The 24812-nt window shown below is 40.1% G+C and overlaps 1 protein-coding gene across 1 annotated transcript in view; it reads right to left on the reverse strand.

Moving 5' to 3' along the window:
• Nucleotides 1-2580: 2580 nt before the first annotated feature.
• reep3b (receptor accessory protein 3b) overlaps nucleotides 2581-24812 on the reverse strand; it is a 33814-nt gene continuing 11582 nt past the window's right edge. Inside the window, exons 4-9 of the mRNA XM_053413196.1 lie at nucleotides 24508-24584; nucleotides 22887-23007; nucleotides 22648-22761; nucleotides 11049-11211; nucleotides 5803-5936; nucleotides 2581-5636 (exon numbers count right to left, since the gene is read on the reverse strand). Coding sequence (XP_053269171.1) covers nucleotides 5565-5636; nucleotides 5803-5936; nucleotides 11049-11211; nucleotides 22648-22761; nucleotides 22887-23007; nucleotides 24508-24584 — 681 coding nt within the window. The 3' untranslated portion in view covers nucleotides 2581-5564. The remainder of the gene's footprint in view (nucleotides 5637-5802; nucleotides 5937-11048; nucleotides 11212-22647; nucleotides 22762-22886; nucleotides 23008-24507; nucleotides 24585-24812) is intronic.

Here is a 24812-nt window from a genome sequence, read left to right on the forward strand (position 1 = left end):
TAGTTTAATTTGAAATATTTGCCATTGAATTTATTGTAATCTTTCAATTCATTTATTGTTTACTGAGGTGATAACTATTTAATAGGGATAATTTGTGTGTAAATGTTCCACTGATAAGGTGAGAAATATTTATTATTATTGTTATTATCACACAAGTTTTATTGTGCTTATGTGTTGATCCTTAATGGTGTGATCATATACACTAAATTATCAATTATTCTCCATTACAGGTTGTTGTGATATATTTGAGGAGTCGTTCTCCCTCTGTTTTATATGTGGACATTTGGGACCACTGTTAGAATTTGGTAAGTTTATCATGTATTTTTTAATGTATAAATTCATACTTCATAATTATAATAATTTTCAAAAGGTTTTAAAAGAAACACACATCCAAAAAGTTTATTTTTCAGACATTATAATGTATCCATGTCCTTCTCAGGTTGACCACTTGTGAGAGCCTGAGGAGTTGTTTTTCCACACACAGGTAGAGCTGGCAGTCACCCTGGGCCTGCCCTTTTGGGCTGGGCTTCAGCTGCAGATCTAAAGGCTGCTTCCAGGGGCATGGGGCCCTCAGCCTTTGTTTTTCTTTGCTTCTGCACCTTACAACATACATCACACCTTATTTTCACACATCCAAACACTGTTAACACCACTGACGCGTAACATATTTTACACATCCCAGTACGTAGTTAGAGCTATCTTGATTTGGAGTTAAATACATTTACTTTTGGCTTGAGAGGTTTGTGTGTGGCCTCCCTTCTTGTTGCCATCTTTGAGCTAGGTGGTAACAGTAGTATGCATGAGAGAAGACGCCGCGAGATTTGTGGACTTCTATGTGGTGTCCGCTGATAATGTAGTCGGCTGGTCTGGACAGACAATGCCAGGGCTGAATTTTTGTCCCAGTCCACCCCTGGCTGGTGCTGTGCTGATGCAGACTAACGAAAGCGGTGTTGACTGCCCAGTGAGTTTCTTCTCTAAAAAGTTCAATTCACACCAGCTGAACTACTCTATTATTGAAAAAGAAGCACTGGCACTCATCTAGGCACTAAAACACTTTGAGGTTTATGTGGGGGGTGGAGTAAGACCTTTAGTGGTGTACACTGATCATAATCCCCTAACCTTTCTCCACTCACTCCAAAACCCGAATCAAAGACTTATGCGTTGGTGTCTTTTCATACAGCCGTATCATTTAAATATACAGCATGTAAAAGGGACTGAAAATGCGGTGGCCGATGCCATGTCCCGGGCTATGACTGCAAGTTAACATTAATATAGCTATTTGTGTTCAAATAAAATCTGAAGTATTATATGTTGCTTTAGTTTTTCAACAGGTACTTGTCGTAACATTTTTGGGGATTCAAAGGAGGACCCCCATCTTAAGGGAGGGGGTGTGACGACCCTCCTTCTACCTGCCTGTGTGCCTTACTCAGTGCTGGTAGGTGGAGCTTCAGCCACTTACCTGCCCAACTGGGTGGGCCGTCCCAGAGAGTATAAAGGACTGCTCTCCTGGGAGTGTCTCTCTCTCTCTCAGCAGGGCCTGCTGCACCAGTCTGATACGTGATCCTTTTGTCTCAGTTAAATAAATTCTATTTGATTTAAAGCTCTGTGTGTGGATCTCCCTTTTTGTTACCAGCCTTGAGCCAGGTGGTAACACTAATCATAGTATTGTAATCATAGTCCATGATCAGCCGCCACAACGATCAGGATCCACCATCAGTGATGGATCACTGATGGTGGATCCTGTTCGTGGTGGCGGCTGATCATGGACTATGATTAGGAGATTGTTTGATATACAATAACTGCTCCATATACTTTGTCACTAATGCTCCCTTCATCTCTATCAGACAATTTCTTATTGTTTAAATCAATATTTACACACCTTTCTACTATGTTACAAACTCTTTCGTTCTGATCAATGTTGTAGATATTGCTACCTGCTAATGTAACACTTTTCTCTTCTTTATTGCATCTGATGTCACTTTCATTTAAACCAGAGAACGTGAAATTGACTCTGATTTATCCCTGAAGTTGAACTGACTTGGTGTTACACTGTGAAGCGTTCCCTCAGACATAGATGTTCTTCTGTTCAAACGTGCTTCACTGGCTATTTATCTGACTCTTTATCCTAAACAACTCTGTTACTCAGTGATTCTGAAAGAATGACGGCAGAGTGTTGGTCAGAGCAGTGTCTTGCTTTAACCCGGAGAAAGCTAATACAGATAAGAAATGTTGATTTTAATTTTAGCATATGCACAGAATGACAGGATCACGATGCTCCAGTTTAAATTCCACATGTCCCACGTCAGACAAGACACAGTTGTCATGGTTACAGTAATCTCTCTGCAGATCCCCCCCTCTACCTGAGCTATGAGCAATATTCATTAATAATCAGCAATAACCTCCCAATGTTTGCTCTGTGGTTCCATTACTGGTTTGTGCTCATTTAAAGCACTTGTGGTTGCTCTTGCATATAGGGCTCCAGTTGGCTCAACTGGATAAACTGGGTAGTGGTTGTTGAGCTTGCTGGTTGAGTACAGAGAAGCCCCACAGAGCTGAGAGGCAGAATGATGCACCAGACACTTTTTATTTGTTGCCCTCACTGTGATGGGCGCAGCGTTTATTTTATTGCAATAATAATCCAGCAAGCCACACACCGGATGTTTAACCTCCACCGATCAAACAGGCCAGCTCAGGGGGACTACATGAAGCTTTGGTATCATTAGTCAGTTGTTAGAATCGGACATTAGGACATGAACAAGTTTGGCGTGTTGTTGAACCCAAATAAACAGAGCTTTGGTTTCCATAAAGCCGGATTAGACTTATGGTAAATATATAACATCACTTACAAGGTCACATGTAGGAGACAGTCAATAGTCAGGGGATTAAACAGTCACTCATAGGAAGGAGATGTTCACAGGCTTCCTCAGAAATACAGATGAATGACAAGAGGAAAATCCAACAGCAGGTGAAGACCCTGATATACTCCACTGGAAGTCTGGGCAGGCGCACTCTAGTGGGCACACATGGTTTGGACATTCTGGACAGTTGTCTGTCACGCGGATTGCAGCAGTCACAAAGACATGCAGGTGTAAAAACAGCTCCAGAAAGGTGCTGTCCAACCACAACGCTCCAGTGCTTCTTGTCAGAGATGGATCCAAGTGTGTTGAATTCTACTGGAGGGAAGTACAGACACAGGCTCTGTTCATGTCTTCACAGGTCTTCCCAAACATGCATGACATATAATTTGTGCTTGAGACTAGGTTTGCATCGATCTTAAATCTAGGGCTTTCACTTTAAAAAATGTTTGAGTTGGAAAGAACTCCGACCGACATTTTAAAACAATGTGATCATCAATTGGTAAATGGCCTTTATATGAGCCCTTTGCACAAGTGTTTCTGCTCATCTGCGTTGGAGCGGCAGCAGCAGGCGAGTCTACAGCTTTAACAGTAAAAAAAAAATAGCTGTAGCAGTTTTGGCCATTATCAAGAGTCCAGAATCTAAAAGTCCTCCACACTGCTTCTCACAAACTATATTAAATGATTCACCGTGCTTGCTTGAATTTGCACAAACATTCATAATTTAACTCTCACAAGATCTGAATATTAGATAAAGCGTCCCAGCCCTGCTGAAAACATGTTGTTAAAATGGGCTGATAACTTCTTCCCTTTTAAAAACTGGCCATGAGGAAATCCCTTCCTACAGTGATTTCAAAGTGATGAGGACAAAATCCAGGCCTCATTATTCGACTTTCCAGACACTCACTGTCAGCACTGGATTCATGTTTCTCCTTTAATTTGTCACCCTGCTGTATCGGCTCCCATGTTTCCAAGAACACACACACAAATCACTTGTAGTGTTGAGTCAGAAGCACAACGACTGATTAGACAATGTTTCTGTCAGAGAAACAGTCAAAACTGACTCTACACCACAGTCACTGTTAAAGGAACCTTCTGCAGTTTGTATCTCTAACTTCAGTACAAGAGAACAAAAACAAGTCACACTTTACAATACAACACTCTGCAAGTATTAGTGTCCATCAGCAAGAAATGCAAAGTACATTATAAAATGAGATGACAAGCAACAACAGCAATGATAGGAGGTATATGTGCAAAACAACACAAAAATAACTTTCAAAAGGCCAATCTTCTCTGTTACTAAGATAAACAGTTAGACATTTACAACCAGGGATGTGATCATATACAAATACATGAGTAAAAGCATGAAAATAAGAAATCATCATTAAAAAGGAGTGTGAGTTCATCCATGTGTTTATCAACGTGGTTTTCTCTTCCCATTACTCCTCTTCGTCGGTGTTCAGGGTCTTCCTCCGAGGGCAGTAAGGATCGGCTGGTGTTCATTAGTTTCATTAAAGTGTGTTTCACACAGACAGGTTCAATCCCTCTTCTCCTAAAGTCCAAGAGTTCAGACAGGATGGTGTCCCTCTGGGACATGGGCTCTCATACTGTTACCACTGTGTCAGGGAATGATGCAAGTGTCTGAGACTGATTGAAGCCACCCATGTCAAAAAAAAGCATTCATTAGTATCCTAAGCCACAGAGCAGTTAACTGACTCAAACTGAACAAAGTGTCAGAGTGTCCTTTAAACAAGTCCCTCCTCGATAAAATACCTGAAAGGCAGCAGAGGCAAAACGGATGCCATGTTTTCAAAAGGTTAAAGGCTTCACTTTACCTAATGGGTAATAAAATCCTTTAATAATGCTTTGTTGAGCATTTATAAGCTAGAAATAAAAACTTTTGGGTTGCCAGGTTGTAAAAAAATATCTTTGGATTGTTGTAATGATTGTTTTAGCCTTTAAAAGGTAATGAACAGCAATATTTTGTATTCACTTTCCTCACTGGCTAGAGAACAGCTGGTTCTCGGATAATAGATGCCAAAGTTGGCATTTCCGAAAAAAAATGAAAACGAACTAGGGATAAATGCTAACGTCACTAATATGTTCACCACATCACCATTAAAAGGGTCCTGGCTCCGTCTTCTATGAAACCACAGGGTCTGTAGTTATTATCTTAAAACTCTTGTTTATTATAATTAAAATATCTGATCCAGAAGACGAGAGGACAGTCTACTTGGAGACAGACACAAACACAGCAAGTTGACAAACCACAGCCAAACCTGGCAACCCAAAACCTTGCTTATATTAGAAGCTCATACCTGTGCAATTAATAAAGCATTAGTTTTACATCAACTGCACATAGAGGATGTCTTATTAGAAAGTGGTACCACAAATAAAAAAATGACTTAAAAATTAATCTAAAATCTAAAGACCACAGATATAACATCACACCTAAACACTACAACAGTAAAGAAAAACAGACAAACAAAGCATCCATGCAAAGTTTGCATGTCTGTAATCATCCCAAAGACAAAGTTCTCTGAGAGTCTATGGTTTAAGATGAGTTAGGAGATAAATATGTCAACACAAAGCTCACGATCAGAGAGACGAGGGAGTTCAGAGTGACAAGAGCTGGAATACAGACTGACAAAACCATCCACCAATCAGCAGGCCGTCTGCTGTCTGCTGGGTGTCTCAGCAGTAGTCGTTTTACGTGCCATAATTAACAGAGCTCAGTGCTGGTCTCTTCTTGCCTTTAATCCTCAGGGATCCATAACGAGCCTGGTGAGAAAACAATGAAAACGTGTTTGTTTTTTTCACTTTGACATCCTGTCCGCTCTCGTGCTGATATTTTGCTTAATAAACCTTTCCCTCAGTGTTTCTCATTAATTTTATGAGGAAGATATATTCACAGATTTATCTTAGATTTATCAAACAATGCACTTACATCTTTACGGACTCTGGACCGTGTGATCTTGACACTCTGCGATCGTCTCAGGCCTTTCTGAGTAAGAGCCTCATCTTCAGAGAAGGTTGGCTCAGTCTCCTCATCCGACCTCTCCTCCTGATCATAAAAGTATTCTGAAAAAACACACAGCACCAGAAACAATGAAAACCAGATGTACGTATATCACTGACTCAGAGACCATGTTTGGCTGCATTGATCCCACAACAAGGCTGACAAGTTGGCTATAGCTGAAAATTCATTGAAGAATGTAAATAAATGTGTGATAAAGTTTACAATTAATCACATGTGATTTTTTTCATTGACTTTTATATCTCACTGAAACTAATAGTTAAAGATTTAGTGTGTAGAATTTAGTTACCCATCACCTCACCCTCCCCTTCCATACATGAAAGAAAACTTGTGGAAGCCTTCAGTTGTCATAAAAACTCAAAAGGTGTTTAGTTTGTCCAGTCTGGGCTACTGTAAAAAAATTATAGCGGCCTCTGTAGAGAGGAACCACTCAATATGTAAATATGAATTATTGTGTAAATATTCATTACAAACAGAGAAGACACAGGAGACCTACAAATATCAATGTTCCACAAAGTTTAACTAGTGAATTTTTCGCATTTCTGTATCATAAATACATTTTGGTGGATCAATGATTCCATTAGTTGACTAATCCTTTAGGGCACGGGTGTCCAAACTACGGCCCGCGTGCCATCTGCGGCCCGCCATCCATTTTAAATTGGCCCGCCTCAATAAAATTAAAATTAGAAAAAAAAAAATCTATTTTTTTTTTTTTTAAACTAGCAATTTAGTAGCACTTAAATGGAACTTACTTATAGCACTTTGTACTTTTGATCTATTCTGGAATCAATTGTTCTTTCTTGATTCTTGTTGTTCTGGGTTTGTACCCCAGGGCAGGGGAGAGCGGGGTAATGTGAGACATTTTTGACATTTGCTCCCCTTTAGGCGAGCTAAAATTATTTATCAGTAAAACTTACAAATTTCCCATTAATTCAGGATATTTCCTAGCAATGGAAATGATCAGAATGTTTTCAGGACAAAGGGAAGTGAAAATATGATTGTTTTAAAAAAAAGTGGTGTTGTGTCTCAATTTACCCCAGCTTAGGGGTAAAGTGAGACAGACCAGAGAAATCAAGGGGGTAAGGTGATCCACTTACTTTTTCCACTTTAAAACTACCATAACAACACATGTTGTAATAGTTAAATTAAGCACATTTATGATTATTATGATTCATGTGATCTCTTGCACACCCTAGTTTACCTGCACATTGTTTCTCTGTCAAATTACCCGATGTCTCACATTAACCCGCTCTCCCCTACCCTTGAATGCACTGATTGTAAATTGCTTTGGATAAACGTAACAGCGAAATGAATTGTAATGTAATGGACTAAGGCCCACTGTATTTTACTTCTCAGTTTGACCTGCCAGCTGTCCCTCAGAACGCCGCTAAGTGATTGAGGTGCACTGTCAACAGTCCGCTCGGGGGCAGGGGGGCGTGGCGGCGTTAGTGGCCCAGTACTTCGAATTTTTTTCTGTATGTGGCCCTCGGGATAAAAAGTTTGGACACCCCTGCTTTAGGGTATATGCTTCAAATGCTTACATTTGTCAGATTAGCTCCATCTGAATTAAAGTTGGATTTTATTCCACTTTCAAATATAATATATATAAATAAAACATAAACATACATGCTGTGTGTCAGAATTATATGCCAGAATTACCAGAAATAAATATGCAAAGAGCATAGATGTGATTGGATGGTGGTCTTCTAGATTTCATCAGTGACAGAACATCTGATGTGTATGTTCTGGTGTACAATTACTAAAGCTTAGAGTGAGAACGATTTGTATTAATAATATTTGATACACATAACTTCCCCTGAAAAGCAGAGTTTACTTATAACTGCAGGCCTCATACAGTCAGACGCTGCCGATTGACAGGTCAGTTACAACTCGTGGAAACTCCATGCGCATCTTAGCCACAATAAAAAAAAAAACGACAATTAATCTACATTTGTTGGGTCACAACTAACATTGGCTGCTCGACAGAAAACCAGATCACAGTAAAAATGAACAAAAGGATCACAGAAGATTTGGTGTTTTCAGCTTTGTAACAGTGGACGATCACTGACAGGTGCCTCTGGCTGCTGATTGTCACTTTCTGATCACAGGCCTGTACTGTTTGTGTGTTAAGGTTGTTGTGAAGAAAGATGGATTCATTTAAACTGCGTGTGAACCGCGGCTGGTCCAGCAGAGGTCAGCAAATAGCCAGCAAACACCAGCTGCTGCCACAGCTGCCTCCCGGTGCAGCTCTCTTTGTCATAGACACACAAGGTTAAAAGATAAAATGAAGTAGAATGGCACTCAGTGGAGCGAATACCTCTGCCAAGGCTCAACAGTCTGATTAAATGAAATCAAACTGCAGCAAATTACACACACTAATATATATCAGCCCTCTCAATTTACCCGATTTGTTTCCCATCTAGATGCATGCATCATTCCCTGAGAATTTGGAAAAAAAGTAAAAACATAACTCTATCTCACAATGTTAAAAAATGTGATAAAAAAAAATTGTTAATTGTGTAATCCTGCTGACAAACAGTCAATGGACAGGGGCAAAAACAGCCTCTTTAACAGAGGGAGGGGAAAAAAAACTATATGTTTCACAATGCAACAAAGAATTTGGCAGGAGATGCCATTCAAGGCACTGGCTGCCTATCAGGAACAACATATTGACATGTGAAAAGGAGCCAGGAATCAAACCGCCAACTCTGCTCCACCTCCTGAGCCACAGTTGTCTATTGTAAAGTTCACGAGTACAGCCAGAACGTTAATGATTTGGCTCAAATGATTTTATAAATTAACTGATGCACTGATGTGTTTGTGGAACAAAGGAGTAGCATAATGTTCTTTAATGAATGAGCTTAGTGACTTTCTTCATATTTCTGTATATGACATCATACTTTAGATCAAGGTTTGACTTCATTCTTTCGTTACCATCGGTTTTTGAAAATTACTTATTAAGCAAAAAATGTATTTGCTTTTCAAATTAAAAAAAGATTGACACCTTGAAATTGCTTTTTCCACCTCTATCTATAGATAATTTATACCAACGGTTGTGAAATTGGCCTTCGACTAGTTTGTTTCAATTTATATATCTTTGAAAAAGACGAGAAGATTTGTAATGTAAGTGAAAAGATCATTGGAGCAAAGATTGAGACTTGAAAGATTACAACTGCAAGCGAATTTGAACTTTCAGCCAAGTTGTTTTCAAGATATATGAAAAAAATGTTTACTTCATTTTCGATGCCTAAGATAGTGAGTGGAATTTGCAACCAACCCATCAAACATGTACATTAAGTGGACAAAAGAAAGATGAAGGTGAAGAAAGGTTCAGTAATTTCCCAAATCCATTGGACACTGAGTTCTTAACAAACGTTACTCAAACAGGAAGAAACAGTGCATTTTTTGCATTGGATGAATCCACATATTGTGCTCTGTGTTTGTGGCAGCAGGACAGTGTGCGTGAAACGGATTCTAAATAAACCCCAGTGTGTGTTCATGGTGATGAAGGAGCATGTCACCCAGTGCAACAGTGTGGCTCACTGATTTTGTGATAGCCTTTGGAAACAATGGAATTCTGTGACTCAGAGGAATCAGATATGATGGTTAATCTCTGCACATGGGATTTTTCAAACAATATAGAACATCTTCAGATGTATTCTTTGAGTCGTGCAGTATGTTCAACAAGCAATCACCTGTAGGAAACACTTGCTGCCCAGGATCAGAGGACTTCTAATATGGCCACCAGAAGGTGTGTGGTTTCATGTAGAATCACTTGAACGAGAGCAGTTCCAAGGTGAAAGCTTCTCTCCTCCCTCGCCTCTCTTCCTCCCTTCATGTTTCTTTGTCTCCCTGCTGGCTGGCTGAGCTGAATACATATTACACTCTGTCCTCTCTCAGCATGCTAATGCTGTCTACCAGCCTTCCCGCCCTCAATCCATCCACCTCTTCTTCCAATTCACTCCTCCATTCATCCCTTACATCTCTACTCTCCTCCTATACATTCATCTCTGTCCCTTCCTCCACCCTCTCCTCTCCCCATGCCTCACTCACTGGCTGTGTGTGTGTGAGAGAGAGAGATACAAAGAGAGGGAGAGAGGGAAATATATAGAGGGAACAGAGAGAGAGAGTTCATGTTTTGTATTCCACCGGCAACCCACTGAACCTCATCTCATCTCCTCTGTCTGCTGGGAAGTCCTCTCACACACTAACGCTAACATACACACACACAGCTTCACAATGCTAATGTCAGCCAACCTGCAGGTCCCATCAAACAAGAGAGGGCATTGAAGGAGGTGAGGAACAAAGAACAATTCAGAATTTTGTTCTACTTTTTGTTGTGTGACAATGTTTTTGTCTGAAAGTCTGCATCTTTTAAACACACAACAGATGTGTGTATATAACTACATAGAGGAGAGTCGGTGTTCAGCACTGTACGCAAGAAACCTGTTGAAGGAGACTTGGTGATGAAAAAGTTATTTGATTGTTTGCAACTAATGTTTGTTTGTCTAATTACTAATTTGAATAAATACATTCTGAGATCAAATCTTATCTCCCCAGTCTATACAAACAAACACGTAGGTCATTTCTGTTGACTAAGACCAGGTCATTGTGTTTTTATCCAGTCAGAGTGTCTCCAATGGGTAAGTGAGTCTGTGTCGGCACGAACGAGCAAAAGAGAGGTAGAGAGACGAGTCAGGAGAGTCTCACTGAATCTCAAGCAGCTGTGCTGTGAAGAAGTATTTTACCGATTTAAGGAAACATCGATCATTACGTGGTGATCAGTCTTGATATTGTAGCAGTGGTCTATATCCAATCATGACTGGTTTTCACACCAGTATTAGAGCTCTCTACTTTAGATCGGATCATAAAAAAATGTGATCCGATTCGATATAAAAATGTTAACACCCGGTGTGTAGAAGGCCTATGTTACCTGGTTCAGTGCTCAAAACCTTATCAATCAATACAATTGATGCACTGAACGTAATTTTGGTGGATCACCAGGCACTTTTGCATATTATAACATTTCATTTCATTTATGTGAATGAAATAGAATTTACTAAATATGTTTTACCTGAACTCAACATGTCAACATCTAGAAAAACAAAATTTAAATATAAAAAAAGATTTCATGCATTTGTTGTGCATGTGTGTACCTGGTCCGTCGGCTGCATCGGTGCTCTGAGATCTCCTGATGGCAGGGTTTGCAGAGTGGGAGCTGTACTGGTACAGCTGGTTTCCTCTGTCGTCCTCCTGGCTTATCTGTGTGAGGTCATGCATACTCAAGCTACGCAGCTTCTCTGTGATGGCTCCCTGACCCTGTCATACACACAGACACCAATGTTAACATCACTAGCAAACTGCACTGAACACAATCCAACAGAGATGAAGTGAGTGGGTGTCTACAGACTGTGTAACACAACTTGAGTGTGTGGAGATTCCAGTGTTTCCCACTGAGTATCTGTTGGCTTGAGGCTGTTTGGGTGAAGAGATCTTTATTGCAGCTAAAAAGTCTTTGTGTTTATATACAGACACAAGCACAAAAGTGTCTTTGCCGACAACGTTCAAATTTATGTTCTACTATATCACATTGCAACTACTGACTCTGTATTGGCCAAATTTTACTGGAAGCTTTTTTACAACAAAAAGCCATTTGAGAGCTGGAATGTAAACAAAGTGAGCGTACATTAACTGAGACCTTGGCCACGAAAACAATATGGAGCATTACGGCACTGACTGATCCTATACTGCAGTGCAAACCGTGGCCCAATGGAGGGCCTGGGAAGGTAATGCAGGTGGGTCTCAGCCTGTGATATCAAATTCTACCATTTACCAAAATCATCAAAATATATACTTTTTTTTAATCTTTTAATTAGATATCTTTTAATATCTAATTAAAAGATAATAAAATATATCCACTAAAGTGTGATTTCTAATATTGTTTTCCACATCTCAAAACCATGGTAATCATTTCCGCCGAAATGAGTAGGCCGAAATGATTACCATGGTTTTGAGATCACAACTATTTATGATGAGGACAAAACAGTTTTACTGAAGGCTCACATTTAAAAGACAGCGTTACTTCCTAACTTCAATGTTGTGCTGCATTCCTGCAATTTTACAAATCTGGGTGTGGAAACGTCGGGTCTCTCAGATGAGACAGAGAGAGATTTGTCCAGAAGTCAAAACAGACTTCTGAGTTCCGACTACATAATGTACTGTTCCCATTGTTTGCACTATCACTTTCTTTACTAGCATTCAGCACTTCCACGTAAGTGACAGTCCCGCAGCCACATACACAACCATTGTTAGTTCTGTAAGCGTTTCTGATTTTTTACCTATAGAACGTTGGTGTTTTGACTCAACTGTCTGGAGAAAACTAGGTCCCCACTGAGCTACAGCGGCTGAACAACTGTTTTAAACTCATCACTCGCCTAGTTCTCAGCTCTCACTAGTTCACTGAGATAGAATATTAAAATAAGTCTCAAAATAATATTACTGTAATTGTATAATATTATAATTAAAGTGGTTAGGCAGACAGACTGGTAGTGACAACAGCAACTGTGTCGGTCCTCAGCTGGCAGATTAAAGTTTAACAACCTTTAGTCTTTCCAGATGCTTTGTTATTGTTTAGAGACAGGAAGGAGAGAGAGAGAGAGAGATAGCCCTGTAACAGAAATTTAAAATACGTACAGAAAAATATCTTTGGAGTAGTGAAACAAATTTGTACGTTTTACATGGATTAACCTGATTAGGCCAATAGTCTGAATAAGCCATTGTCGTGCAACATCATTTCTTATTACCTTAACCCAAACAAGTCAAACCTGGAATAACCTATAATCGAGTATTGCAACCTTTTATATGAATATGATTTAAACATCTTAATCACATATATACTTCTTAAATGCATTGTAGCATCCTAGAACTGGAACTGTGGAATGAAGCTGGACAAAATGACATGGTAGACATAATTATTCTTAATCTAGACCCGCTCCCTAACATGTAAATGGAAATATGAATTGAATATTCTATAGCAACTCCTGTAAACACCAAATACATCTACAACAGTTTAGGCAATTAACTTTCCAAATAGTGTTCAGGTTGTCCCTAAACAGCCTGACAATATTATCTGGTGTCTGAAATAAAAAAATATCAAATAGGATATTAATACTAATGTGCTAATATGGACAGTGAAGAAAAAGTTATGGTCCTCAGAGCTAGTGTGACAAGAAACCTTCTACAATACTAAAGATGTCATAATGGACATGGCTCTCAAAGTGAACACAGGGAAGACAACACAGCGAGAGAAAAACAAACGGAGGAGATTTTTGAGAAATATTAAAGCAAGCGAAAGAAGAAATAGGAAGAATAGATCATGTGTTAAACTGAAATGAAAATATTAGACATGGGGGGAAAAATCACATCCCAACAAATCTAAATGAAGGAAATGTATGTGAAATATATTCAGTGAAATGTTTTTTTGCAAAAACACACAAATTCCTTATTACTACACTGGGAAGAAGCTGGAAATAAACACTGAAATGTATACCTGGCTACTAGGTATGGTAAAAGTACAGAAATGGATGGGGAACAGTTGAATAATGCTGGTGTGAAATGGGAACATTCTGTCCATGCTGCAACACTGACTGTTTTTTACCTCCCACAGCAGCCTGCTGACACACAGAAACCCTGAAGAAAGACGGATGTCAGTACAGGGAGAGAGAGAAAGAAACAGTCACAAGAAGGTTAGCTAGTAAGAAAGCTGGAGCACATCCACACATCAACAACACATGTCGTTTAAACCCTTTGTTTGGATCCAGGGATTTGGACAACCCGGACATACTTGTAAATATAGTTGAAACCAGTCTGTTCCTTCACACCTGTGGAGGATTCTTAGACGCAATTTAAATCAGCCGCAGTCAACATGCACATCAATATGCAACATGCATGCTGCATGCATAAAGAATTGTATTGCTGTACTAGCCTTCAGTGAGTCTCAGGATTTATTAAAAATCACATCAGCCATGGTTTAAATGCTCAGATGGATCCTTAAAAACAAACCACAGCTCTAGTACCTGCCGCTCTCTGAGCTTTTTGCATACAGAAGGATTTAATGTGCAATCCAGGTGGTTTTATTGAACTAGTTAAGGTTCATCAACTTCCAATTAAAATATAGCCTTTAAAAAGCCTTTAAAGTATTTGAAATAGTACTATGACCTAAAACGATTGTGATGAAACATAGAGGGCAAAAAAAGAAAACAGACAGTAAAGACAGAAAGGCAACAGAAATATAGGAAAAGAGTGGGAAGACTGAACAAGCAGAACTTTTCAGGCAGAGAAAAGATAAATAGAGACACACAAAGCATGGTAGCAAGAGTATGAGATTTAGTGATTCATTCTTTCTACAGGGCACATATAGCCTTTTTTGTAAAAACAGTCTATGGGTGGAGCTAGCCTATGGGCATGTTCACACCTGGAAGTCCAGATCTTGGTCAGAACCAAGGCTCATGTCTTTATCTGAATGTTTAGGTTTCATATTGTAATTTATGGAGCAAATCAAAGACTTTTGTACTACACATGTACCTCCTGTCATCATCACCTGTGTGGGCTACATTTACCTATACTTGACATTGTTTGATTTGTAAATGGCTGTGCATCTGACGACAGTTGGGCAGTCTCATTTATTGCGTTGCTACTGTAATATCATTATGGTATTACTACCACTAAATTGAACATCCTCTGCATGAAAAGTACAAGCAAACTTGTAAGCCGCTTCTGCTTCTTTTTCTTCTACTGTTTGATGTTGTCTCAACTTCCTGCAATTGGTCTGAAAGCCTGAACTATCCAAACAAACCAAACCATGGTTTAGTTTGATCTGGACCAAGACCACATCGTTTTGGTCACGACCATCGTCCTAGGCATGTCCCTACTTTCTACATCCTTTGATGTGTTATGTTTTCAAGCCCCTCCCATTCCCATCAAGGAGAAGTTGGTGCTGGTGCTGTGATAATTATGTTTTTTCACAAAAATGTATTTTTTGCATGTAAAAGTTTTTTTTCTTGCTTTAAACTTAATCAACTGTTTTGTCGAAACAAATTGATTCAGGTAGAAAAACTTACATCATACATGTTGATGAACGTCCAACATATAAAACCATGTGATTGATGCTAGCTGAAGATTAGCCTGAATTGCTAAGAGATGTGTTTTTTTCAAAAATGTTGGCTGTGGGGTAAAGTGAGACAAATGCTATGGGGGACCCCACCATGAAGCACAAGTTAAGTTTAGTCTTAAACATATTTATGTTTAAGACTAGACATTGTAGAAAAGCCATCATGCCAAGAAACTACACCAGGAAGACAACCTGGGGCCAAACACCCCTCGCAGAGATGGAGAGTGCAGCCGCTGAGGTCATGCAAGGAAAGAAGTCCTTAAGAAAAGCTGGAAGGGATAGAAATATTGACAAGGCTGACTCTCGGTTGCGACTAATGGAGTAGCACGTGTTTCTCTGAGCTCCTGCAACAACTTTTAAAAAATCCTATTTTAGGTACACCTGCTGCATCTTTCTTCGGTGTGTATTTTTTCCACCTTCATATTCTGAATTTCAGCCGTCTTTTTGCCGACCAAAATGCCTCCAAAAGCCAAGCCACCTGTACAACTGCCGCGGCCTGCTGCACACACTGCATCCCCGCCTCGTAGTGACTCCTCCACCTGCCTGGTCGAAGCTGCCGGTGAGGCTCCGCCACACGATTTCAAGGCCGAACTCCTCTCGTCACTCCGTGTTGAGATGGCGGCTATTTTCAAAACTGAGCTTCAAGCTGCTTTGACCGAGACCTTGTCAAGCATCAAGACTGAGCTACAGGCAGTGAAGTCGGAGTTATCCAGCAGCATTACAAACATCCAGTCTGAGGTGCGTACTCTGAAGAACACCGTAGGTGAAATGGAAACATCGCTCTCCTCCTGCACCGATGACATTACTACCATACAGGCTAAAGTGGAGCATCTGTCAACTGAGCTGATAAAACTGGACAATAAATGCGAGGATTTGGAGGCGAGATCGCGGCGCAATAACATACGATTAGTGGGAATTCCTGAAGATTTTTCCACCTTTTCTGCTGCTGTGGATGTTTCCTCTCTGCTCAAGGAGGCGTTTAACCTGGAGAAGGAGCCTCTCGTCGACCGCGCACATCGTACTCTCCAGCCGAAGCCGAAGCCCGGAGAGCGCCCTCGCCCCATAATCGCTCGTCTACACTATCATACAGAGTGTGTGGACATATTGCGCCGAGCCAGGACCCAGCAACGGATCAAGATCGGAGAGCTGAGTTTCTCTGTCTTTCCCGACCATACCCCGAAGACGGCTCGTGCCCGAGCCGCATTCAATGATTTTCCGTCGCCGGCTCCGCGAAATACCGGGGATCCGCTATGGTCTGCTATACCCGGCGCGCCTCCGGGTCACTCACAACGGTGCGGAGAGGAGGTTCGATTCAGCAGAGGAGGCCAGCGCATTAATCAGTTCGCTCAACAAGTAAGAGAACCGAGAGGTGATGCACACCGTTGAGGAAGCAGTGACAGTTAATATTGACATTTATTACTCTTTTCAGATAATCTGTTTCCTCTTATTTTCATTAACACACAGTATGTGGTTTTCAGTTTAACTTGGTCTTGATTGGTTGTACCTTCATGTCAAATGTTGCTAGGCTTGCAGGAGCTGAACCCGAAGCTTGTTAGTTATGCAAAAAGCCGAAAGTGTTCGTTTTAGGGATCTGACTCCTTGTGGAGTTAGCACTGGGTTCTCCATCGTTTGGGGATGGGGACGTTGTAAGTGCAATTGGGGGGAGGGGGGGTGGTTCAATGTGTTTTTTTTGTTTTTTGTTTTTCTCTGTTTTTTGTTTTGTTTTGCTTATTGTTTTGTTTTTTCTTCTTCTTCTTCCTTTTTCTTCTTCTTCCTTCCTTGGGGATCCGCATTCAGTCTATTTCTATCTCTAAGGATTTAACATATGGGCACCAATACTAATACTTCTGATGTTCCACTCACTGGGTCCTCAATGAGATTATTGAGCTGGAATATTAAAGGCATGGGGAGTCCAATTAAGAGATCAAGGATATTTGCTCATTTGAAACGTCTTAAAGCGGACTTAGTGTTTCTGCAGGAAACCCACATGCGCACTAAAGATCAGGTCAGACTTAAATGTCCCTGGGTTTCTGAGGTGTTTCACTCTAATTTCAACTCTAAGGCCAGAGGGGTTGCTATTTTAATTAGTAAGTCAATTCAGTTTTCAGCTTCTAAGGTGATATCAGACAAAAACGGCAGATACTTAATTGTTGCAGGTACGCTATTCCATATTCCCATTTTATTAGTTAACATATATGCCCCCAATTTCGATGATCCACACTTTATGAATAAGCTATTTGAACGTCTTCCCTCATTGAACAACAGCCTCCTTATAATTGGCGGGGACATGAACTGTGTAATTGATCCCAACCTAGACCGCTCCAACCCACGAAATCTGACCCCTTCTTCAATGTCGAGGTCACTTTCAGATTTTGTGTCCAAGAACGGTTGCACTGATCCTTGGAGATTTTATAACCCTCGTAATAAGGAATATTCCTTCTTTTCTCAGATGCATCAATCTTTCTCTCGGATTGATTATTATTTTATTGATGCTAAACTAATTTCCAAAGTACTGGCTGTTAATTATCATCCTATTGTTATTTCTGACCACGCCCCTCTTTCATTAGATATTCAGTTCTCCTCACAACCCCGGTACTCAACACCTTGGAGGTTCAATACATTACTTCTTTCAGATGATAAGTTCACCAAATTTATTACAACTAAAATTGATGATTATATCTCTCTAAATCAAAATGATATGGAACCAATTTCATGTTCACTGCTGTGGGAATCATTAAAAGCATACTTGCGGGGACAAATTATTTCCTACTCTGTCCACTTGAATAAGTCCCGTAAAGCCAAATTGCAAGAAATCTCTATCAATATCACCAAATTGGACCAACAACTCGCTACTTGCCCCTCTCCCAGTTTACTCAAACAGCGTGTTGAATTACAGACTGAATATGATCTCATCACCACCAGTGATGCAGAGCGACTTCTTTTACGATCACGCTCCACATATTATGAACATGGTGACAAGGCAAGTCGGCTCCTGGCTCATCAACTACGTCGCCAGGCTGCCTCACGTACGATCCCTCAAATAAAAGATTCATCTGGCTCATTGCATAAGGATCCCGCCACCATTAATTCTGTCTTTCACTCATTCTATTCTTCTCTATATAAGTCTGAATCTCCACCTGACACCACTGAATTGAATTCATTCCTAGATAGCCTCAACTTTCCTGTGATAAGCTCAGATGCTGCTAAAAAACTTGACTCACCATTAACGGTAGAAGAAATCACTTTCGCTGCGAGAGGTATGCAGAATAACAAAGCTCCTGGCCCTGATGGATTTCCAGTGGAATTTTTTAAGAGATTTCAGGATAGATTGTCCCCTTTACTACATGCTGTTTATAAGGAATCACTGGAACATGGCACTCTCCCTCCCACTTTAAGGCAAGCCTCCATAAGTCTCCTCTTAAAAAAAGATAAGGATCCGAATCTCTGCGGCTCATACAGACCTCTCTCATTAATAAATGTAGATGCTAAGATCCTTGCTAAAGCTTTGGCCTATCGCCTGGAGAACATTGTACCAACTATTGTCTCACATGAGCAAACTGGATTTGTTAAGGGGCGGCAGTTATTCTTTAACGTCCGAACACTCCTAAATATTATTTACTCTAAAACTGCCACAACAACACCTGAAGTAGTGATATCGGTCGATGCTGAAAAAGCATTCGATAGGGTTGAATGGGACTATTTATTTACTGTACTAAAGAGGTTTGGACTGGGTAATGGGTTCATTTCGTGGATACGTCTCCTTTACATATCACCACAAGCAAACATTTCCACTAATGGCATTCAGTCCAATTTTTTCACTCTAACCCGTGGCACCAGACAGGGGTGTCCCCTATCTCCTCTATTGTTCGCGCTAGCTATAGAGCCCCTGTCAATCTTTCTGAGGTCCTCCTCCACTTTTACTGGGATCTCACGATTGGGCACAGAATTTAAGCTGTCACTTTATGCGGATGACTTATTATTGTACGTCTCAGATCCTGTCCTTTCCATTCCCACAATTGTATCTGCTTTCCAGAGATTTGGTTCATTCTCAGGCTATAAAGTGAATACTTCTAAAAGTGAATGCTATCCTGTCAATGCTTCAGCATCACAGCTCACACAGTCAGATGTCCCTTTCAAAATGAGTCTTTCTGGCTTTAAGTATCTCGGGATCAACGTAACCAGAACGTTAAATTCTCTTTTTTCTGCTAATTTCTCACCTTTAATGTCTAAAATTAAATCTGACCTCCAAAGATGGAGGAGCTTACCTCTTTCGTTAATTGGAAGAATTAACGCGGTTAAGATGAACATTTTGCCCAAATTTCTTTTTTTGTTCCATTGTCTCCCACTTTTCCTGCCAAAGCAGTTTTTTAAAACAATTGATCAAACTATTTCTGACTTCTTATGGTGTGGAAAGGCTCCTAGGATCCGCAAATCCACACTTCAGAGATGTAAATTCAATGGCGGATTGGCACTTCCGAATTTCCAACTGTATTATTGGGCGACACATATTCAAAAAATGTCATTTTGGTTCAAGTCAGTGAATCTGCCATGGTGTCACCTGGAGGCACAGTCATGTGTTTCATCCTCCTTACCTGCTCTACTTACTTCTTCTATTCCATCCAACCTCTCTGGCTTCACAAATAATCAAGTGGTCCACTCCACACTTAAAATTTGGTATCAGTTTAGGAAACACTTCAAATTTAAATCAACATCTACTTTAGCTCCTTTACTGAACAATCATTTATTTCGACCTCCGCTCACAGATTCAACCTTTCTCACATGGCATAATAAAGGCCTGAAATGTTTTGAAGATCTTTACAAGGATGGTATTTTTCGCAGCTTTACAGATCTCTCAGGAGAATTTCATCTCCCACCTTCTCATCTCTTTCGATACTTTCAAATTAGACACTGCGCTAAAGCATTGTTTCCAGTTTTTCCCTCCTCGCCGCCGACCCTACAGTGGGAGGTGCTCTTAAACCACGATCCACTTCAAAAATCACTCATCTCTAAAGTTTATAATGAACTTCTGTCCTTTGATTGCTCTCCAGTTACTAAAATTAGGGCTGCCTGGGAAGATGAACTAGATCTGAATTTGGAGGATGACTGGTGGGACACTGCTCTTAAGAAAATTCACACAAGTTCATCCTGCGCTCGTCTCACACTTATACAGTTTAAAGTAGTGTTTAGAGTCCACTTTTCTAAAGCGCGACTGTCGAAAATCTATCCCAGTATCACTGACAAATGCGACAAATGTCATGCCTCATCCTGCAATTTAACCCATATGTTCTACTCTTGTCCGCTACTCTCTTGCTTTTGGCTGAATTATTTTGACACCATGTCAAAAATACTCTCAGTGACTATAAAAGTCTCCCCCCATGTTGCCATATTCGGGCTCCCAGAGAACCATAACCGGTTTACCTCTACACAATTAGACATTTTAGCTTTTACTTCCTTACTGGCAAGACGCCATCTTCTTTTCCACTGGAAGTCGACTAAAGCTCCCTCTAGTACTCAGTGGCTCAACGACACCATGTCTCTTCTAAAGCTGGAAAAGATCAGATATTCAGTAAAAGGCAGCAATTTTATAGTAAGTGGCTTCCCTTTCTTACATTCTTCCACTCTCTCCAGTCCCTGCCCCCTGATTGACGGAACCCCCCCTCTCTCTCTCTTTTCTCTCTTTCTTCTTCCTTTTTATTCATTCATTTATTTATTTATTTTATTTATATATATATTTTTTTTTATTTATGTATATTTTATTTTTTCTTTCCTTTTAATTTGTTTATACTGTGCAGCTTTAATACTTAATTGTTACTTAATATAATTTTCCAGTTATCTATCTATCATTATTGTTGTTGTTTTCATTGAGTTGTGTAATGTGTTGTTTGCTGGACCACGTTCATGTGGTCCATAAAATAAGAAAAACTTCCTAGGAGGAAGACTGTATATACTACTCTTGATCAAGATGCGCAATGTTTTTGTGGTATCAATGTCTTTGTGTATTGCTGATTGTCGTGCTGAGATTTTATGATACCCAATGTAAATTTGACATTGATTTCTGTCCTACTGTGCCTTACCTCCTAATAAAAATATTAATAAAAAAAAAAAAAAAAAAAGAAATATTGACAAGACAACCCTCAAAAGATTCATAAAGAAAAAAGAGAAAGAGATAGTAAAATCAGTAGCCTGGGGTGCAGTAGCTGAGGCAAAGAGAATATTCACAGATGAGATGGAGGAGGAGCTTGCCAAACACTTGAAACAACTAGCTGACCAGTTCCATGGCCTTGCTCCAGTTAAGTGCCGTGAACTGGCATTTGAATACGCAGAGAAAAACAATATCCCTGTCCCTGCCAATTGGACAGAGAAACAATGTGCAGGTAAGCTAGGGTGTGCAAGAGATCACATGAATCATAATAATCATGAATGTGCTTAATTGACCAATCCCCATGATTCTGTTACTAGTCCGATATTAGTTTTGGAATGTGTGGTTGTCAATCTAGCTGTCAGGAGTTTAACTATTACAACATGTGTTGTTATGGTAGTTTTAAAGTGAAAAAAGTAAGTGGATCACTTTATCCCCTTGATTTCTCTGGTCTGTCTCACTTTACCCCTTAGCTGGGGTAAAGTGAGACACAAGACCACTTTTTAAAAAACAATCATATTTTCACTGCCCTTTGTCTTGAAGACATTCTGATCATTTCCATTGCTAGCAAACCTCCTGAATTAATGGGAAATGTGTACATTTTACTGATAAATCATTTAAGCTCGCCTAGAGGGGAGCAAATGTAAAAAATGTCTCACATTACCCCGCTCTCCCCTAATCATCATCAATAATCATTAACTGCAATCATGCTATGTTTACTATATTCTACATTTAACTATACTTATTTAATCCGATTTTGCTGAACATGCTAGATGGCCTTGACTGTTAAGGTGGATCTAACAACCTGACATGATTAATTCTGTTTAGTACTGGATTCCCACTGCCTGGGATTACCTCAGTACAGTCAAGCCTGAGACAAGAGCTCAGCAGGGATTTTCTGTATTCACGCAATGCTGATATAACCAGCCACACATGCTTCATTAGCACAGACTCTGCAGTACATGGTAACTGACGGACAACACAGAGGATATAAGAGCATAGTATTTTTGATATCTTAAATTAAGTTTTATGCAGGATTTGTTGTTGTGTTTAATACACCTCTCCAGCATTTATTTTTGTTCTCCTTTTTGTGATTTGGCATCAGGACATTCTGTGCCAATAGGTTGAATTTGAATAAACAATCTTCTTAATTGCTGTACCGTACAAAGCAGGTAGAGGGTACTGTTGTATCGAAAGCAAAAAAACTCATAGCTCTCACTGCATTTATCAAAGGCAGAGACAGGAAGTGATGGGATTTATAAGACATGTCTCAAATTGAACATACCACAAGAGTGAAATTTCACAACTGCCACAGCCATGCTACTGTTGCTTTCTTTTTAGATACAAAAATGATGAAAATAATGACACATTTAATAAAAAAATAAAAAAATCAAGTAAAATGTAAAACATAAAGTTTAATGTTCATAGACCAAGCAGAGACACTTGCCTTGACAGCTGCACTGACGGCGGCGGTGGCTGCGATGCTCAGTCCCTGCTTGCCAAAGTTCACCATGGTTTCATAGCTTCTCTCTTTGGCCTGTACAATGTACTCATCTATTTCCTGGAGAGAAATTATCAGTCAACACTTTTCTTATTGACAGTTCAAATCAATATATATATATACATATACACACACATAATCAAGTATAGAGAGGTAGCAATGGTAGGATGGATGAGTGATCTTACCCTCTCTCTGGAGGACAGCAGTGGGTGCAGACACTTTCTGTAAATGAGACTGGCTCCTCTGGTGTAGGGTGACAGTAGCCATATCACAAAGGCTATCTTCAGCTCATAGTACAGAGGAAACCTGGAAATGTGCACACACAGAAGATGCACCCCATCATTAATGAGGGTTGATATTAACTTAGTCATTCATTTTTATGGGGATGGGACCATAGCACCTTGCTGTATTATTGTGTTTCCTGTTTGCTTCAATTATCCTTCAGATGAGTGTAGAACCTAACTGGAGTCCACTTGTAGAAACCTGATCTGTAGTTTAGAAAGACACTTATGTGACACCAATATAAGGTCCCGAAAAAACTGAAGTCCAGCAACTCCCTGTACTCCTTTTACTATATAATTAGATAAAATAATGACATAATATTTAATATCAACTGTGAAACAGAAGAAGGTGGGAATCAGCAGTGCTCTTTCTACTACCATCAGGGTAGCACTACATCAATCAGGCCTTTATGGTAAAGTGGCTAGACAGAAGCCACTGTGAGTCAAAGACAAATGACAGACCACTTGGAGTTCGTGAAACAGCATTTGGAGGACTGAGAGAACATGAGGAAAAAGATTTTCTGGTCTGATGAGACTGACGGTTAACCCCTTTGAGCAGAACTCAACAAACATTATGCCCGGTGAACACATGTCACTAACATCACCTGACTGATACTGTCCAGACTGTGTGTTACTCATGTTGTGGGGACCTAAATCTGTTTACAGAGTCACATTATAGGGTCTTGTCTTCCTTATGGGGATAAAAAACAAGTTCCCATAAATTAAATCACAAAATTTTGACTAGAGGACCGTTTTATTGTAATGTTAAGGTTAGGTAAGGTTAGGATAAGGGTTGTGGTTAGACAACAGTTAAAGTTTGTCTACAGGAAATCCACGCACTAAGGCTTGTATGGTGCCCGCTGGCCCACCCTTAGCACCGCCACTGCATCCAGGCACATCACTCTGTGCCGATCATCAAGGGACTCTGCCACTCTGCTCTTTCTCACCCACACGTAAAACTGATCTTTATAAAAACCTACTGTTCATATAAATTCATATTTATGTTCCTCGATAAACTGGGTGTTTTTCTTTTTCTGCAACAATGAAGTTACAACACAGCATTGCATCATAATCTGAACGAAGAAATTCTCTTCTGTCTGCAGGAGTGCGAGTGCGTGTGCGTGTGTGTGTGTGTGTATTTCTGTTGCAAACTGACGTTATGTTATTAATCGATATGTCGGATCATGAATCCGGATAGTGCCGGTCACTTTATCACTGATGTCCTGGCTTAGCGCGTTTTGTGTAGCAGATGTACTATTTGAGTGCAAAATGTTGGACTTTATTCAATGTGTTTAAAAGCTTGTCTCAAACTCTTGAGCGAATCGAACACCATGTTGCTAGCACGTGCATGTGTGGATGGTCATTGTGGTTGAGGCTGGACAGTATTTACTGTGAACTTTAAACTGTGGCAAACAACCGCAGTTATAATAATTCAAATTTGACATGTTTTTTTACAGTGGTTATTCGCAAAACCGGTAACTGTTCATCCCTAGTGTGTGTGTGCTCATATTGGACTGAAACTCACCATGCTACAGTTTGGTCAGTGATGGTTTCCACCACAGTGTAGAGGGCAAAAACAATCCAGTACATCATCCATCGCACCTACACAGAGAGAACAATGAAAAATGAAGCTGCACCGACATTTGTAGACATTTGTACTTATCAGCTGATAAGTGACATGAAGTTGCAGAAACAAGCTGGATTTCCATATCAAAGCCAGCGGTAGACGTTGGCAGGCCGGCAGACAGTCACATGGCAGGCTGAGGTATTAGCCTGACCTAGCTGCAGCTGCATGACTGAACACAGACTGACACTTCCAAATGCGGTGCC

This window comes from Pleuronectes platessa, chromosome 21 (assembly GCF_947347685.1).
Source record: "Pleuronectes platessa chromosome 21, fPlePla1.1, whole genome shotgun sequence".
In the NCBI taxonomy this organism is placed as follows: domain Eukaryota; kingdom Metazoa; phylum Chordata; class Actinopteri; order Pleuronectiformes; family Pleuronectidae; genus Pleuronectes; species Pleuronectes platessa.